This window comes from Gracilinanus agilis, chromosome 2, assembly GCF_016433145.1.
Source record: "Gracilinanus agilis isolate LMUSP501 chromosome 2, AgileGrace, whole genome shotgun sequence".
Lineage (NCBI taxonomy): Eukaryota > Metazoa > Chordata > Mammalia > Didelphimorphia > Didelphidae > Gracilinanus > Gracilinanus agilis.
In genome coordinates, this window is record NC_058131.1 from 425,334,774 (window position 1) to 425,354,010 (window position 19,237).

Here is a 19,237-nt window from a genome sequence, read left to right on the forward strand (position 1 = left end):
GTGAGCCAAACAACTTCTTAATCAGGAGAAATGGCCCTGACACCAAAATAATAAAGATGATTAAAAAGAGATTTTAGAATATCAGTAATTTACAAAAATTCAGATGATTTTTGTTGATTTTAAAAACTTGATTAAAGTGATTGTTCCAGTTATTTTTAGTTGAATAGCTAAAATTCACTAAGTAAACTGTCCTATCAACTGCAAATAAAAATAATTTCTTTATTGCACACACCTATTCCCTCCATTTCATTTCTTATTTTATTGCTAAAGATAGCATTTCAAGAACTATGTAGCTGGTTCTAAGAGATAGACCTCTGCAAGCAGAGGACAGTCTTAAGGGAGTAACTGAATGAGTTTCTGGGAAATCGAGTTCTGTGTTATTTCTTCCTGTTCTGGGGGAGACTGAGTTATAAGCTCTGAATTGACTGATCAGAGGACTGGCAATGAGAAGAAGAGCCCAAGGGGGATCCAGTTGGGAGCTAAGGGATGGGAGTTTCTGTAAGTCTTTTATGATACAAATCTAGAGACTGAAACTCTAAATTTCGTGGACCTGCAGCTGCCCTTGGAGCCGCTGCCTGAGCCCTGGGTGTTAACAACTACTTTCAGGAGTTGCAATGGGTCTGAGTATCTAACCTACTGATGGTTGCCAACTTTCTACCCAAGAGAAAAGACTAGGAAGTATGTTCTCCTCTTCCCCATCATACATACCTCCTCTGCCTAAGTGGGGCCAAAGCTGATTCCAAAGTAAATTCTCTTCTGTGGAGTAACTTCTAATTTTCTATTTAGTTTTAAATTTTTGCCAGCTAGATAAAATCTGACCAGTCCTATTTTGATCAGTTCTAAGACAGAAGAGTGGCAAGGACTAGACAACTCAGACTGTGCATTGCCCAGGGTCACACAGACATTGGAAAATGTCTGAGACCAGATTTAAAGTCAGAACCTCCTGTTTCTAGGCTTGGCTCTTAAACCACTGAGCCACCTAGTTGCTCCCTCTCTTGTTTATTTTGAAAAATAAATTCTTACTGGCATATTCTGTTGTTACAGTGCTTAAATTTCTTTCTGTATCTCTTCCCTTCCCCCAACATAAGCATTTCCATATATAAGGAACAGAAGATTATATATGAAACTATGAATTTCTGTTATATGCAGCTTAATATTTTTTTTTAAACCCTTAACTTCTGTGTATTGGCTCTTAGGTGAAAGAGTGATAAGGGTGGGCAATGGGGGTCAAGTGACTTGCCCAGAGTCACACAGCTGGGAAGTGTCTGAGGCCAGATTTGAACCTAGGACCTCCTGTCTCTAGGCCTGACTCTCAATCCTCTGAGCTACCCAGCTGCCCCCTATATGCAGCTTATTTTTAAAAATTGTTTAACAATTCTAGTCAAACAAAACAATTTCTTGCTTTGGCCATGTCTGATAAATGTATTTCTTAATCTACACTCTTTGAGTTTGTCAACTGTAGGCCAAGAGGTGGATAGCATGTCTCATTGTAGGCCCTCTGAAATCATATATCAATCAGATACTAAATCTTTTTGTGTTATTAAACGTCTTTGCTTTTAGTGTGGTTGTTATATAAGCTGTTCTAGGTTTCTTTGAAACCACTGCTTTCATCATTTCTTACAATACAATAGTATCAATTATATTCATGCTATAATTTGTTCCGTTATACTCAATTCATGGGCACCTCTTAGTTTCCCGCTGTTCTTTGTCACCTTCAAAAAAAAAAAGTGGTAAAATAATTTTTAGATATATAGTCCTTGTATTTTTTGTTTAGTTGTTTGGGGGTATAAACCTAATAGTACTATAATTGGTTCCAAGAACATGCATAGTTTACTAACAGGGGGCACAGCTCCAAAATGTCTTATTAAAGAATGTTAGGAACAATTTATAGCTCTGTGAATAATGCATTAATGTACCTATTTTCCTACTGCCCTTCCAATAATAAACATTTCAACTTTGTTAATCCAATGGGTATAAGGTAGAATCTCAGAGTTGCTTTAATGTACATTTCTCTAATTATTAGTAATTTGGTGTTTCTCCTTCTCCTCCCATCTGACTATTGATAGCTTAGATTTATTCCTCTGAAAACTGCCTTTTCCTATCCTTTCATTATTCATCAACTAGAGAAATGATTTTTGACCTTATAAATTTGAATCAGTTCCTTTAAATCTGAAATATTCATTGGAGAAAGATTTTTCTGTTACTTGCTTCTCTTCTAATTTTAGCTGCATTAGCTTTGTTTAATATTTTTAAAACTTTATAAAAACTGTCCATTTTCTCCTTTTGTGATCCTCTTGAACTCTTCTCTTCATTGATCTGAAAAATAATTTATTCCTGGTTCCTCTAATTTTTTATGTCATTCTTTAAGTCTAGTGCCTATATGGAGCTTATCTTGGGACAAAGAGTGAGATGTTTCTGCCAGACTGATTTCGAGTTTTCCTAGCAGTTTTTGTCAAAAAATAGTTTTCATCCAGAGGGATCTTTGGATTTATCAAACACTATGCTATAGGGCTCATTTTCTTGTGTATTTTGAATCTAATCTGTTTCATAGTTTGACTTCCTTCTTTTGAAACTATTATCATTGTAATGCTTTGTAGTACGGTGTGAAATCTGATATTTCTAGGTTTCCTCCCTTCCCACTTTAAAATACACACACACACACACACACACACACACACAGGCGCGTGCATTTCTCTTGAGATTCTTGGTTCATCTAAGTGACTCATTTTCTTCTAACTCTATAAAGCAACTATTTGGTAGTTTGACATGGAACTTATGTTTTGTTTTTTTTCTATATAGGTTCAGCCTACTAATGAGCAATTAATATTCTGCAATCATTTAGATGTCTCTGTGTAGGATATTTTTGTAGTTATATTTGCACACTTCCTGTGTGTTTCAGCAGATAGACCCCCAAATATTTTATATATTTTAGAGTTTTTACTGAAATTTCTCCATCTCTGTCTTCTTGCTGGGAAGATTTTGGTGGTAAAATAAAGAAATGTTGATGATTTATGGGTTTTTATCTTGCAATTTTGCTGGTCAATTATACTTAATTTTAGTTGACTTTTTTTTATTCATATCAGAGTCCAAAAAAACTTAGTTTGCCAAGTAAAACCTCAAATCATCTCTAAAAAAATAATTATTTTATTTTGTCATATTGCTATTACTAACATTCTTGCAATATGTCAAATGGTAATAGGGATAATGGAGATCTTTCCTTTACCCTCCATCTCACTGGAAAGGCCTCTTACTTTTCTCCATTTATTCTAGGCTTTAGATAAATACTTTTTTACTACTTTAAGGAAAGATGTGTTCCTATTAAGCCTTTTCAGCATCTATTGATATCTTATGGTTTCGTTGTTCTTGTTACCAAGTCTATTGATACTTTTCCTAACATTGAACCAATACTACATTCCAGGTATAAATCCAACTTGATCATAGTAAACAATCTTTATATGTTGTAATATCCTTAAACTTTATTTACAATTATTGCATCAATGACCAATTAGGGATTTTGGTCTATGATTTTCTTTGTGCTATTTCCCCAATTTAGGTTTCAAAATTCTATTTCTATCAGAGACATCTGGGTGGCTCAGTAGATTGCGCCAAGCCTAGAAAGGGGAGGTGGCTAGGTTCAAATCTGGCTTCAAGATACTTCCTAGATGTGTGATCCTAGGTAAGTCACTTAATCCCCATTGCCTAGCCTTTACCACTCTTCTGCCTTGGAACAAATACACAATACTTAAGTCTAAGAGAGAAGATAAAGGTTTAAAAAAAAAATCTATTTTTACCATAGAAGAAATTTAGTAGTACTCTTGATTTTTCTACTAATTCAAAGTTTATATAACACTGGAATGATTGAGTCTTTGAATGTTTGAAATTATTTGCTAGTAAATCTTCTTGGGACCAGGGTTTTATTTGATTTGGGAGCTCAATTATGGTCTACTCCATTTTAGAAGATTAAAGCTATTTTCTGCTAATCAGAACATTTTACATTTTTAAAAACATTGATCCATTCATTTCACTTGTCAGCCACATTGACATATAATTAGGCAAAAATTTCTGCAAATTAACTAATGGTTTAAATTGGCCTGAAAATGATACATTGACATGCTCCACTATTCTATTTGATTAGAAATTTTTCTTTTGAGTATTTAGATTCTATGTGCATCGGCTAAGGGGGTATTGGGGGGAGAAAGAACACGAAATATGAAACTAGGAGAAAATATTCAAAATAAAAAAAAATTTTTTTAAGTATTTAGATTCTATACCATTCAGTACACGTTTAGGATTAATTTATCATCCATGGCACCTTCCAACATTGTTTCCATTTTACATTCAGGTTTGATTTTGTTGCCACTTTTGTCAAAGATCTTGATTGCTTACCCACCCACCCCCAAACACACAACTTTTTTAATCAACTGGAGCAAAACATTTTGATTCAGCTACAAATTTAAATTCTATGTACATTGTTAGGTTTCAAAAAATTTTATGAGTTATTTGTTTCTGTCTTCTAATCCATTGGTCACCCCCCCCCCCCATTTTAATACAGTTTTAGTTCATCCCTTTCAATTGTGATTGTGTATTTCCCTCCATCCTAGTTTCTTACTTTTTAAAACACATCTGTATGAAGTAATGTCTGTCTCTCCATTATGGGCTTTACCCATCCTCCAAATTGCTGCCTCAGTCAATGCCCCATCACGAAGCATTTTTCACACCTGTACCCAAATCAGATTGCCTCGCCTTTGTGGCAGTTTAGGCAGCACAGTGGACAGAGTACTGGGCCTGGAGTCAAGAACAACCAAGTCCAAATTGTAAGGTTTCAGGTATAACAAATCATTAGAGTATTAAAGATGTATTTATTCAAAAGCTGGCTCTAATGAGCAAAGTGCTCATGGACTAGACTTATGCACATATTTCTAATATTTCACATGACTGGTTTCTAAATCCTTAAATTGAAGAGGGCTCAAATTTTGTAGAACTCAAACCTCTCCCACGGTGTCCAGTCTGAAAGGCTGGCAAGCAATTTCAATACCTTCTTTGTAATGCCAAAGACCTACACTCAGCATCTGAATGAGATGGTGCCAGTGTGCTGAAGGAAGTAGGACTTTCAAATGAGTTTCTGGTCTGGGGACTGGCTATACGGAGGTCTTGTTGTTGATTGCCAATGTTAATATTTCTGCCATGACACCTGTTTGATGACATCCCAAAACCTCCATTCCTACTTTCCTTAATAAAGGTAGCTCAGCTCAGTCACTCAAGAACCTCTAACCATCTGAGAAGCTGACAGGCTGACCTGATTTCACCACACTAAGCCTTGTCTGTGTTTCTTGTTTTTCTGAATCTTACATGTCTCAATCTTTCAAGCCTATAAGCTTAATTCTTTACTTTCTGGTGTCTAACTTCCCTTCACAGGTAATTCAAACCCATGCAAGAATTTTATGTATGAGCTGGACTCTACACAAATCCAGCCACAGGCAATTTATTAGTTGTGCAATTCAGGACAAGCTATGAACTTATCTGCTTTTTCCTTCAATTGTAAAATGAGACTAGAATCTACCCCATGAAGTTACTGTGAAGATCATATGAGTTGTTTGTAAAGTGCTTAGCACATAGTAGCACTTAATGCTTATTTCCTTCCTCCTCTTCTACAGTGCCCCATCAGACCAGTTCTTACACAAGCCCAATTCCTAACCACCTGAAAATGTTCCTACCAACCTGTTCTGGATTCATTTCTTAGAATTCCTCCCAACATTCTAAAGCTATTCAGCCCCTGAACAGACTCGACTATCTTCCTCAAATTCTTTTTGAGACTGGCTGACCACTAGAGCCCTGTCATACTTCAGATCTGTGATCCTCTATTAAGTTTAAGTCGAATAAGGAGAGGCACACCAGATGCTATCAGTATCAGTTCTTCAGCTCATGGGACATACATTTCCTCAGAATGGGATTGGAGGAACAATCCATATATTTGAACCCTGTGTAAAGCAAGATAAAGGTAATGGGATTTTAAGTTCAAGGGTGTAGGTTTTAAAACATATTGTCGCCTTTTGCCTGTTTGACCTCGGTCATCAGCTGTTTCCTCGTTTTAAAAAAGGGTTAATTAGATGACTTCTAACTCTAATGCTATGATCCCATTATGCCACAGATAAGCTGTATACCTCAAATATATGTGGAATTATCGGCAACATATTTTAATTAAGGTTTGTCTTATAAATCTTCAAGTTCCATATGTGATATTATTTATAAGAGCCACTAAGAGGGTTGTTAGTTTCATCACACAAAAAAAGCTCTTGATGACAAAACAGTTCCTGGTTTCCCCATCTCTACTATTTTTCATTGGATATTTTAAAAAGGCAACAAGGATCCTACCTTAGCAACAGTCTCCAGGCTGTGGGTAAATGATCCTTCAAAACTACTGTAAGATGCTCATCTTATTATACATTCTAAGCAATAATAACATTGTCTGTAGAGTGAATGTCTCACATGTGCACGGATTACTACTTTGTAAATGCAGATACTGTTGTGAAGAAAATAGGAATTCAAAGTTTCATTGAATTTATAATAGTTTTCAACTCATGATATTAGGGGTGCAGATGGGGTCCATGAAAAAAATTTGGGGGGAGCTCCATATTATAAAAGTTGGAAATCTCTGCTTTAGTGCAAAATTCTGAAGTCCAACAACCAAGAAAATATCAAGTTTCCATTGTATCTATTCTACACCAATTTAAAACTCATGCAGTATAATCCAGTGTATTTATTTCTTGTTAACTTTTTGTATAGTTTTGCATCTATTTGATTCAAAACACATAAATGAGTTAGTTATTTGCAGGTTTGTCATATCATTCTATGGTAATAGCCAGTGTGTGTCTGAGCTTAAGAAATTTGCAACTCTTATCTTACTAGGAAATTTCCCCCTCAACCCTTAAGGCTAAGTAGCACCTCCCAACATAAGACATTATTTATGTTAAAGTAACCATCTAAGAGTACAGCTCAACCTGAACAGACCAAAATGTACAGTTCTTGGGTGAATTTACCTTGATATACAGCCTACTTCATACCTACTAAATTCAGGAAAACATCTTATCCATGATATTATACAACCATTAAAGATCTGCTTAAACTTTGGTGATTGGGATATACAACACAGCTTCAGAAGCATCTTTCAGGTCTAAAAACTTGATTTAAATATGTCTCCACTCATTTAATTTAAATTCCAAATAGATTACCATATATGGCACTTACTATGAGGGAATCTGTCCATTTAAAGAGTGTCTTAATATACAAGCAAAGAAAGTTAGGGCTTTGCTACACTCTGTATTGCAGAAAAACCTCAGAAAGCCATGCTTTTCTAAGTATCTCTCCTTCCCACCTCCAACATTTAAAATACAATTACACCTGCAAGATTTTTGCCACAGAGCATTTTAACAAACTTACTCTTCAACTAATTACAGTTCTCTGGTCTAGACCTCCATAATAAACTTCTTCAATCTGATTAAATGTAAAAAATAAAAGAAAAGCTGCTTCAGGAAATTCAAAGTAAATATGCGTAACATAAGAACCATGAGGAAAACAGACAATACATTGGATAGTGTATTGACACATTTTGCAGTTTTCATATTCAATACATGGATTTCCCTTCAAAAGAAAAAAACTAGAAACAAACTCTAAAGAACTTGCAATATGAAGTTGTTCTTTGCTATCAGAACAAAGTTGACAACTTAAAGCTTTATGATAAGTGGGCTTTAATATAAACAAGTGCTGGAATTAATCAATGTCCATTTCAGGAAGTTTCTTCTCAGAATCTGGGGAGGCGCTTGGATCTGTATTCTGCTCAGTGGACTGACCCCCTCTGTGGCTATCATTTTGTCCTTCTACTGGTCCATTCTGTTCCACATTTTCATCATCTTTTGGAAGCTCCACTTTGGGTCTAGGTTTTGTAACTACAGGGTTACAAATGCTTGTAAGTTCCTAAAACAGAGAGAAAAGTATTGAATTTTTTTGACAACTGGCTATTTATTTTATATCAGTCTCACCTCTTGATGTTTACTACCTGTGGAAGCCTAGGCAAATCATTTAATTTTCCTAAGTCTCAGTTTACTCATCTTTTGAGGAGGACAAATAGGTGACCCCACCCCCAACTGGTTCACTGAGCCTAGATCAACAATCTGAAGAAGTGGCAATTGGCCTCTCAAGTTCTATGTATTAAGATGACTTAAAATGCTGTTCTCTAAATTACACTCAAGAACAACTTTGAGTCATGTAATCTGGCTACATAAATGGTGATAGTCATAAATATATGATAACAAATTACTTTAATTTTTGCTTCAATATCCTTTGTCTTTATGATTGGATCCATAGTAAGACTCTGTTTATTTTGAAGATTTAGCTTGCTGTTCATCCATTCCATTGCTTCATTAGTGCTCTTCTCAACTTTCAACACATCTGCTTCATCCAAATGGTCATACTGTTCTTCCTATAACAAGATGAAAAATTCATTAATAAGTCAGGTCAGCTGCCTTAAGAGAAAGAACGCTATCTACATTCAGAGAAAGAACTGTGGGAGTAGGAACACAGAAGAAAAACAACTGCTTGATCACATGGGTTGATGGGGATATGATTGGGATGTAGACTCTAAGTAATTACCCTAGTGCAAATATTAATAATATGGAAATAGGTCTTGATCAATGACACACATAAAACACAGTGGAATTGCTCACTGGCTACGGGAGGGAGGTGAGAGGAGGGGAGAGAAAGAACATGAATCATGTAACCATGGGAAAATACCCCAAATCAATCGATCAATTAATTAATTAATTAAAGGTTTTCAGATTAAGAAATAAAATAAAAAAGCAATTAAAAAAGATGTTTCCCTCTCCCAAAATACAGATCACTCAATTAAGCATCTTCATTAATACACAATAAATATAATAAATAAAGTGCTTTCAAATGTCATTAAAGAAAAATTCATTCATACTGTTTTGTTAGAACAAATTTTAATGTCCAAGAGTGTCTGAAAAAGATATTAACTGAAAAATTTTGTTAAAATTTTAAGCTGTTTTTTTTTTTAAAAAGCTGTTAATATAAGGAGTTGAAGAATAAAACAAAATGTATTTAAGAACAAAATTTTATTCTTATAAAAGCCACTTAGTAGGTAAAATTCAAGAAAGGTACTAGTTGTATTGTATAATATCAGGAATTAACCATTATTAAGCAGCTAAATAAATATAAATATGAGAAATTAAGGGGGTTGTACATTCAGTTTGTAGAGGCAGGTAGATGAGGCAGTGCTGAGCTTAGAGTCAGGAAGACTCAAGTTCAAATCCAGCCTCAGGAGGTTAAACTTTGTAACTTTGTCTACCTCAGTTTCCTTAACTACAAAATGTGGATAATAAAAGCACCTATCTTCCAGGGATGTTGTGCGGATCAAATGAGTTAGTTATCTGTAAAGTTCCCTGAATGTAGTAGATGCTAAACAAATACTAGCTATTATTTTTACAAATATACACTGTATTGTCTACAAGTGGGAGTGCAACGAACATTAAAATATCCAGCAATTAGAGCATATGTAGAGCACTTAAGTGGTAAGGACAATGAAACTTTATGCCAGAAGCCCTGGGTTGGAGTTCAGGTTCTTGACTATGTAACCCAGATCAAATATACCTCCTTTGTGCCAACTTCTCCTTATATATATAAAAATAGGCATAATACTGAAGAATATCATGCAGTGATAATTCCTTTTGGGATAGTCTTAAGAAATCCTTAAAAAAAAGGAAAGAGCATTTTTTGTGATAGAAGTACTACTCATGGAAGGAAATAAGGAAAATTTCAACTCTTCAAAACTACTCTTGCAAAAGTAAAAGGAGAAGAAAATTGACACCTTGTTTCTGAAAGAGTCAACTATTTTCATAAACATTTGGATTTGTTTCCCCAGCTCTTCAAATGCCTTTGGTCTTTCTTCAGATTCCTGGAACCGATTTTTAATAGGTTGACCCAGATTCTAAGTAAAAAGAAACACAATGCATTATTAGGATAGTTTCACAGGGTAAGTGGAATTTTTTGTTGTTGTTATATTTAACATTAAAGCATACAAATTGTCATGTATTGGAACAAGCATAATTAACTCTCGTATATGATATGGAGATAATCATCTCTTCCCAAGTCTAAGCAACATGAGTCAACTTCTAGGCTACTCCTTTCAATCATTTCAGCATTGCTTCCCCTTTCCTCTCTGGGGGTCAGTCATCTCTACCAAGCACAGCAGTCATGCTGAGGAATTTCCAAGTCAAATGCCAGAACACCCATTCCAGCCAGAAAGGAGAAAGGCAGGAAACTAAGATACAGGTCCGTGAGAGGGCTTGGCATAGTGCCTGGCATCCAGCAAATGCTTTAATAAATACTTGATTTGACATAAATGTTTTCCTTATTACATGTTATACAAAAATTCTATTCTTCTCACTGGACAAAATGCAAACTTAATTCTTTAAAAGCTTCTAAACCTCCCATCAATGTTAAATGCCTGATCCTTTAAGTATCAGGTTAGGGAATTTTTTCCAATATTCACTTATATGAGAAACTTATTTTAGTACAACTACACTTAGTACAACATGTTTGTGTTATTATTGAATTTCCTGATGTTATGATGTCATGTAACTATCACCGGTTGCCTTTGTTCTTCTTTTTTAAACCCTTACCTTCTGTCTTAGAATCAACACGGTGTATTGGTTCCAAGGCAGAAGAGCAGTAAGGGTAGGCAATGGGGGTTAAGTGACTTGCCCAGGGTCACACAGCTAGGAAGTGTCTGAGGCCAAATTTGAACCTAGCATCTCTTATCTCTAGATCTAGCTCTCAAACCATTAAGCCACCCAGCTGCTCCCTTACTTTTGTTCTTAAAATTGTGTAGGTTAAAAAGATAATAATTTGAAAACGAGGATTACTCCACCTTATTACTGCATTTCCTCTTTTGTTATAAAGGCAGCGCAGTGGATAGAACACTGGGCCTGGAGTCAGGAAGACCCAAATTCTAACTCAACTTCAACACTTCCAGCTATGTGATGCTGGGCAAGTCACTTTATCTGCCTACCTTGGTTTCCTCATCTGAAGATCCTTCTTGTCCTGCCTTTCAGAGATATTGTATATAAAATGGTATATTTGCAGATCACATTGCAAACCTTAAGGCACTATAAAAATGTCACTATTATCATAGCTTTATTCAGACAAGAAGCCATGAGTTACATACTAAGCATTATACTTTGTAGATAAAATTATCTTATAATGGTTATGTGGATACTTGGGAAACCCAAACCCTCTGGGGATAAGGTCCAAGAGTCCTGAATTCTTTTACATGGCATAACATATTTCAGGAAGTTTTAGTTGAAATTTAATGTAGTTACATTATGTTGTAATAAAAATACAATTCAGCATTACTATATTGTCCAAAAAGCAGTTACCTTCAATTCTGTTAATTTATCAATATAAACATGTTTGGGCTGGTCTTCGCCATCTTCATACAACCAATTTTCAGTATCTTCCAGTTTCAAAGTAAAACTGTTACGATCCTAAGTCAAAAAAATATTTAATAAATATAAACCAGAAAAAAAATCATTCACTTATAAACTGTTTTCAGGAAATCATTTACCTGCTCTTCTCTTTCACCACTATATTCCCAGGAAAAAATGCCCATAATGGCTACCTCCACTCTCAATCTTTTGTACTCTCTGCAATCTGGCTTGACACCATCACTAATATGAAAATTTTGTTCCTAATGGGCTAAATAGTTTCCCATGGCTTTTTAAGCTTGATTCAGCCTTCTTACTTCACTTCAGCTGCATTTGACACTACTAGATACTTAATATATGCTTGTTGACCATATCTCCCCCACCCTAAATAACACTTTGGCTTTCTTACCTGGTTTTCCTCCCACTTGTCCAGCTACTTAGTGTCTCCCTTTGCTGATAATCATCATCTATCTCTAATTGCCTTACCATGGATGTCCCATAGGGCTCTGTCCCAGGACCTTCTTTTCCCTCTTGGCTGTCTTATCGGCTCTCTGATCATCTCTAAGCAGATGACTCCTAGAGCCATGTATTCAGCCCTACTCTCTTTCCTGAGCCATAATCCTACATTCCAAATGAGTATCCTGAAGTATCTTAAACCTAGCATGTCAAAACACAATTCATTACCTTTCTCTCCAACTCATCCCTTTTCTAAGTTTTCCTCTTTCTTTCTTTCTTTCTTTCTTTCTTTCTTTCTTTCTTTCTTTTTTTAAACCCTTAACTTCTGTGTATTGGCTCCTAGGTGGAAGAGTGGTAAGGGTGGGCAATGGGGGGTCAAGTGACTTGCCCAGGGTCACACAGCTGGGAAGTGTCTGAGGCCACATTTGAACCCAGGACCTCCCGTCTCTGGTCTGACTCTCAATCCACTCAGCTACACCCAGCTGCCCCTTTCCTCTTTTTTTCTGACAGCACCACACTCCTTTTTAATCATTCTCTTTCGCAACACTGAAACAATCTGATAAATCTTGTTGATCCCTTTCTCTACTTATATCAAAATCTTGCTTGAGAAATTTCAGTGGATTCCTACTACCATCAGGATAAAACACAAACTGCCCCATTGGGTTCTATGTGGCCTTTGCAATGTGACTTCAGACTATCTTCACAGACTTCATACATTTCCCCTCATTCGATCTCTGTTCTAGTCTAATGGGCTAACCTGGTGTACTTACCTTCCACTTTCCTGCTTCTACACAAAGGTGTGTTGTTCCTATTCCTTCCAACCCTCACAATCTCACTCTTGGAATGAACTCTGTCTTTATATGTATTTCTCAGAATAACTACCTCCCTTCATGGAATCTAGAGACAACTAGTGATGCAATGGACAGAACACTGGGCCTGCAATCAAACTAGACTTCAGATCCTCACTAGCTATGTGACTCTAGGCAAGTCGCTTGACTATTGTCTGCCTCAGGTTTCCCCATCTGTAAAATGAGTATAATAATAGCACCCACACCTCCCACGTTGTTGTGAGGATCAAATGAAATAATACTTGAAAAATGCAAAACATAGTGCTTGGCCATAGCAGGTATTATACAAACGTTAGTAGCTATTAACACGATTATTCAAGGCTCAGGTTCAAGTGCCATTGTCCACAAGAGTTCCCTCCTAAATCCTACAACCATTAATATCCTTTTCTCCATGTCCCAAATTACTTTATATAATCTTATATTGACTTATTTGTATACGTGTTGTGTAAATTACTTGAGGATAGAGACCATTCTTCATCTTCTAACTAAATAATAAAAGCTGGATGATTCCATGAAATTCTAAACTGATCAGTTTCAATCACTGCCCTCTATATTAAAATAATTATTTTTATTCCGAATAAATTCCATCACCTTGAAAAACATACAATGAAGCTTCAAAGGGCAAAAAAAAAGTTAATTTCTCATTCAGTACTTACACCTTCATTAACAAATTTCTCATAGAGGCCATTTAGTTTGTCTCTCATTTCATAAACATATTCTTCCACTGCATTCTTGGCATCATTTCTTTCCTTTTCCAGCTTATCCTGCATGATCATCTTACCCTGAGAAAAGAATAAATTAGAAAAATAGTGACTAGAAATGTCAAATTATGAATGCTAAAATGTAGAACTCTAAAATGCACTAAAGGAGAAAATACATACATTTCCCAAAACCAACCCAACTAAAACCTTCCAATCAATAGAATGACTTTATTAAAGACGAAAGAATGCATTTTCAGTTTTCTGAATTCTTTAAAAAAACAACAGTATTTCAAAAAAGATTTGATGCAAATAATAGCAGAAAACATGAAAATGAAAAAAAAAAAAAAACACCACAATTAATTGACTGATGGTCTATGCTGATACTGTTCTACAATAGAATACATTGCATTAAATGCTGCTTACAATCCAGAACAATAAATGCTTTCTCTGGCCAAGATACCTATTGTGTACTATCTGGTCTGGAAGGAGAGTTTGAAGAAAGATAAAGAGATAATCTAATAATACACTTCAAAAGAGTGTTCTAGTTACTGTACTTCAAGTTAAATCCACATAACTCACTAAATTCAAATGTCTCGTGTTCCAAAGCATTAAATTATTAGTTTGTAATTAAGAAAACATGAATAATTACCTCATTCTCAATGTACAAATTCAACATTTCTCTTCCTATCTGCCATAATAATTGATTTTCAATAGGGAGATCCACAGTGGTGGTTTTAACTTTTGCCTTCTTGGCTTGAGGTGGTTGATCCATTTTTTTATCTTTGGACCCAGGCTGAGACGTCTACAAAATAAAAAACAATGAAAATCAAACATGTAAGGACAGAGTGTTTTAAACTTTTATCTGGGTTCTGAAAAAAAGATTTACTCTAAAATGGTTGTTTAGTACTGGAATGCATTTTCCCCTTAGAAGTAATGCGACAAATTACTGGTAGTCAGGTTCCAAACCAAGCCTGAAGAAGGCTTTTAATCCCACATTACAATAAAAAAAGATTCCTGCTTTAAAACTAAATGATTCCTAAAGTCCCTCAGAATGCATATATATATATATATATATATATTATCAGTCTATGAATTATAATACTACCATAATTTCATTATAAAATTTATGGAAAGATTTCTGGGAAACTATAAAGTCTACCAAAAAAACTAAAACAAAAAAACCCAACCCTTTAGCCTCAAGAAAAGATCTTCCTTATCAAAGATCTTACACCATTTTCTTTTCCTGTTAGATAATGAGTACAGCCTCCTTCAACTTGCTTATATCCCCAGCAACAACAGAAAAAGAAGGGATACCACCTCTAAGTAGATATGGCAGAAGCCACAATCTTTCAGCTGCCTATCAAGTAGCTGTTCACATGTAAATTAGGTATTCATTTAATAAGACACCTGGACAAAGACCAAATTACCTCACAAGCTCTTTGACCAACAATTCAGGTTTGAAAACTGACTTGTATCCCTAAAGAAATTCATCTATCAGAACTTAACTTATTATCAAACTGGATACCAAACATTCCTCTTAAGTTAATTACCCTGACATTCTTTCAAAGTATTGTTAAACATTAGATGAATACAAAATAATACAAGCCAAAAAAATTCAAAAGACTTTCACAGACACAATAAAAATTAAATGTTAAAAAAAAATTCTAAACAGGATTTAAGCTATTTAGAAACATGTAGCTGTACCACATGGAATTAAATTTAAACTCTATGGGGGTAGCTGGGTGGTTTGATGGACTGAGAGCCAGGCCTAGAGGCAAGAGGTCCTTCATATCTGGCCTTAAAAGACATTTCCTAGCTGTGCAACCCTGGGCAAGTCACTTAATCCCCATTACCTAGCCCTTACCACTCTCTTGTCTTGGAACCAATACAATATTGATTCTGAGACAGAAGGTAAAGGTTTAAAATAAAAAAATCTCAAACTCTACTAATTATGCTCATGTTTAAACAGAAGCTACACTTACATGAATATCTAAAATGATGTGAATTATTTTTAATAAAATATAAAATGAACTCCAAAATTCAAGCTTTTAATGAAAAATCAGTTAAAAACCCAAATACAGTGTCTATAGGTTATTCTCATTACTAAGAGCATTCTAAGCAGCCATGTGGATTACTATTCTGGTAATGCTGAAATTTCTTTGATGGCTTGTATTCTAGCCAAATGCTGAGGAAGAAGACAAGATTGAAAACTCTCTACACAGTTAATGTAAAACTACAAAACCTATAAAAAAAATTCTTCAGCCTAAAACAAACAGAAAAGAATTACTAATACAGCTTTGGAAAATTCATATCCATGAAAATCCAAAAAGTAATCCATACCTCCATTTCTTCAGACTCTGTCTTAATTTCTCCTTGAATCTGATGCTGGTTTTCTTCAGTTTTCTGTTCATCTTGGTCTACCTGCATCTTCTGTGAAAAGATGAGACCAGATTTTATGTATAGCCAAGTCAGAAACATATATGCTTTATATAAACTCATATCTTCCATCTTAGAATCAATACTATGTGTTGGTTCTAAGGCAAAAGAGTGGGTAATGGGGATTAAGTGACTTGCCCAAGGTCATACAACTATGAAGTGTCTGGGGCCAAATTTGAATCCAGGACCTCCAGTCTCTAGGCGTGGCTCTCAATCCACTGAACCACCCAGCTGCCCCCTAGAAACATATATACTTTAAAAAGAAATCAACAAAAATTAGGCAGACATTAATACCTTATACCAGAGGTGTCAAACTCATCCAGCATCCAAATTAAAATGTAACTGGGAAAGACTTAAAACAAATCAATACAGACTATGTCAACCTGAGCTTTTCTAAGTCAACATCTGGGCTGTAGGAATCAGTTTGACATCACTACCTTATACTACATTCTACAAAAGATTATAAATGGAGGCCTGCTTTAATATTAAAGACCATACCATAAGAAAGTTAGAAGAGAAGCAGATTATATACCTTTCATAGATATGGGTAAGTGATTATGTTCTTCAAACAAGGGAGAGAGGCAATTACAAAAGATAAAATAAATTATGGATTAGATGAAATGGAAATGCTTTTTTACCAATAAAATAAGTATACCAAGAATAAGGGAAATAATCAAATGGGGAGTGGGGAAGAATCTTTGTATCATATTTCTCTGATAAAGCTTTTGTATCCAAGCTATATGAACAATTAATAGATACATGTTCACATACCATTCCCCAACAATTAAACAATAAGTAAAAATAGCATTTCTATAGCACTTTGGGCTTTTAAAAAATCTCATATTATCCTCACAACAACCCTGGGAAATAAGTGATACCACTATTCCCAGTTAAGTGACTTGCCTAAGGTCACAAAGCTAATAAATGTCTCTGAAGTGAGGTCTTCCTAAATCCAGGTGCAACAGTCTGTCCACTAAGGACATGAACAAACACCTCTTAAAAGAACTACATACTATTAACAACCACATGAAAAAAAGGTCATAGTCTTTCCTAATAAGAGCAAAGCAAATCAAAACAACTGGGGTCTCACCTCATAGTCTGCAAACTGGCAGATAACAAAAGATGGGAATAATCAGTATTGGAGGGATTGTGGAAAGATAGTATATCACTCTACTAGCGCATTGTTGGTAGAGCAAACACTCTTAAAAGCAATTTGGAATTATGTACATACACAGAACCCCCCCCCCCCAAAAAAAACCAATATATATGCAAAGATTACAACAATGTAAATGTAAAAAGAATTTAAAAACAAATGCTACGGGGCAGCTGGGTAGCTCAGTGGATTGAGAGCCAGGCCTAGAGACAGGAGGTCCTAGGTTCAAATCCAGCCTCAGACACTTCCCAGCTGTGTGACCCTGGGCAAGTCACTTGACCCCCATTGCCTACCCTTGCCAATCTTCCACCTATAAGTCAGTACACAGAAGTTAAGGGTTTAAAATTAAAAAAAAAAAATGCTGCAAATTTATAAAGAACAAGAATGGTTGGAGAGAAGAGATATAGGAGATATCCCCATCTCACTCCTTTGCAGAGGTGAAAAGGTGGTACAGTGCAAATTTCCAGATTTTTTTCAATGCTTGAAGTGTTTGCTGATTGTTTTCCTCTCCTTACATTCTTTTTTGTAATTAAAAAATATAATTTAGTATATGGGATAGCTCTGGAAGAAATTATGTGGGAGCTTCTGATAAGAAAAAGATATCAATAAAATAATCAATAAAATCAATAAAACAACCAATAAAAACCCTCTGAAATATGTTTACCTGTATGAGAATCAGTTAACTACTTTAATGTTGACTTTTTTAAAAAATCCTTATCTTGTTAGTGTCAATGGGGTCAAATGACTTATCCAAGGTCATACAGCTAAGAAGTGTCTGAGACCAGATTCATTATTGTTCTGTTCTGCTATTAATTACTCCGCCTTGCCCTGCCCCAACTTCCTGATTCAGGTCCTCCTGATTCCAGACCTGGCTCTCTATACACCATGCTACCTAGTTACCAAGATACTTTCTACAAATTTCAATTAGAGCACTTTTCAAGATTAATGGCTTTATAGATGAGGAAAGAATAGCTGCCTCCCTATTCTTTTACAATAAAATCATATCAATTCAAGCACTTATCAATGTATCTTTTGCCAACTAAGTTTAAAGTCCTCATGTTCAAAAGCAATTATTAAATAACTCAAGTTTGGCTTTTTTGTTTGGAGACTGGGGCTGGGAATAGGGGAATAATTAACAGCAGAGCAGAAGAATAATGATGCACAAAATTTGAAGATAGGTACTACATACATATACAATAAACTATTAACTGCTTATAAGCACCTACTACATGAGGCACTGTAGAAATAACCAAACCATCCCTACTGACAAGTTTCTTTTCCAAGGGGGAAAACAAACTCCTATGTGCACATAAACACATTCAGAGTTTGGGAGTAGAAACTAACTGTTTACGGGGGAACAAGAAAGAAAGCAACACATAATTGAGATGAAAATGTAAGCCAGAGTAAGGTTGGAAAGGATGTGAAAAAGTCAAAGGACAAGAGTTTCCATATGAACGCAAAAGCAACATGGAAACCCTGGAATGTAGACTATGGAAATGACATGGTCAGACCTGTCTTAAGGGAAAAATACCTCCTGTTTGTGTTTATGTGATAACTTCCACCCAAATAATTCTACCACAATGTAGAAATCAGACACAAAAATTTAGGTCTTAATATGTTTAAGCATAGGTTCAGAAGGGTAGAAAAATAACCCCTGAACAAAAATTAAGATTCTTACAAGGCTTCTTATGGACAAAATAAAATCAAAGTGATTGAGTGAAATAATTCTTTTATGTAGTGAAATCTTATATATTCTTTTAGGCTATAAAAGTTACAAACAATGGTCATAATTCAATGCTTCCTTCAATGTCATAAAAGTTGAATGAATTTAGTTAAGCAGAACCATAATCTCAACAAACCTAATCAAATAAGACTATATTATAAACTAAGTCAAGTTACATCTTAAGCTACATTTAAAGGGTTCACAAATATGCTGATTCAGAGGGGTGATTTACATGCCTACAGAATCAGTATCAAAATAATCCCTTCCTTGAGTTAAATTATTTGGGAAGCCCTGACTTCTTTTTTGGTTTATCTAAGGAATGTATGAGGCCTTTGGTCAATTTCTACATATCAAGGGATAAGTTTCAGCCATCACCATTAAGTTTTTAACTAGGAAAAACAGCCTTGAAAACACTTCCAAAT

At 35.2% G+C, this 19,237-nt stretch overlaps 1 protein-coding gene across 1 annotated transcript in view; it reads right to left on the minus strand.

Annotated features, from left to right (window-relative positions):
• Positions 1–7,580: 7,580 nt before the first annotated feature.
• Positions 7,581–19,237, minus strand: part of HSPA4 (heat shock protein family A (Hsp70) member 4) — a 52,487-nt gene continuing 40,830 nt past the window's right edge. Inside the window, exons 13-19 of the mRNA XM_044664654.1 lie at positions 15,844–15,933; positions 14,153–14,305; positions 13,459–13,584; positions 11,451–11,558; positions 9,881–10,000; positions 8,315–8,476; positions 7,581–7,971 (exon numbers count right to left, since the gene is read on the minus strand). Of these exons, the coding sequence (XP_044520589.1) occupies positions 7,768–7,971; positions 8,315–8,476; positions 9,881–10,000; positions 11,451–11,558; positions 13,459–13,584; positions 14,153–14,305; positions 15,844–15,933 (963 nt within the window). The 3' untranslated portion in view covers positions 7,581–7,767. The remainder of the gene's footprint in view (positions 7,972–8,314; positions 8,477–9,880; positions 10,001–11,450; positions 11,559–13,458; positions 13,585–14,152; positions 14,306–15,843; positions 15,934–19,237) is intronic.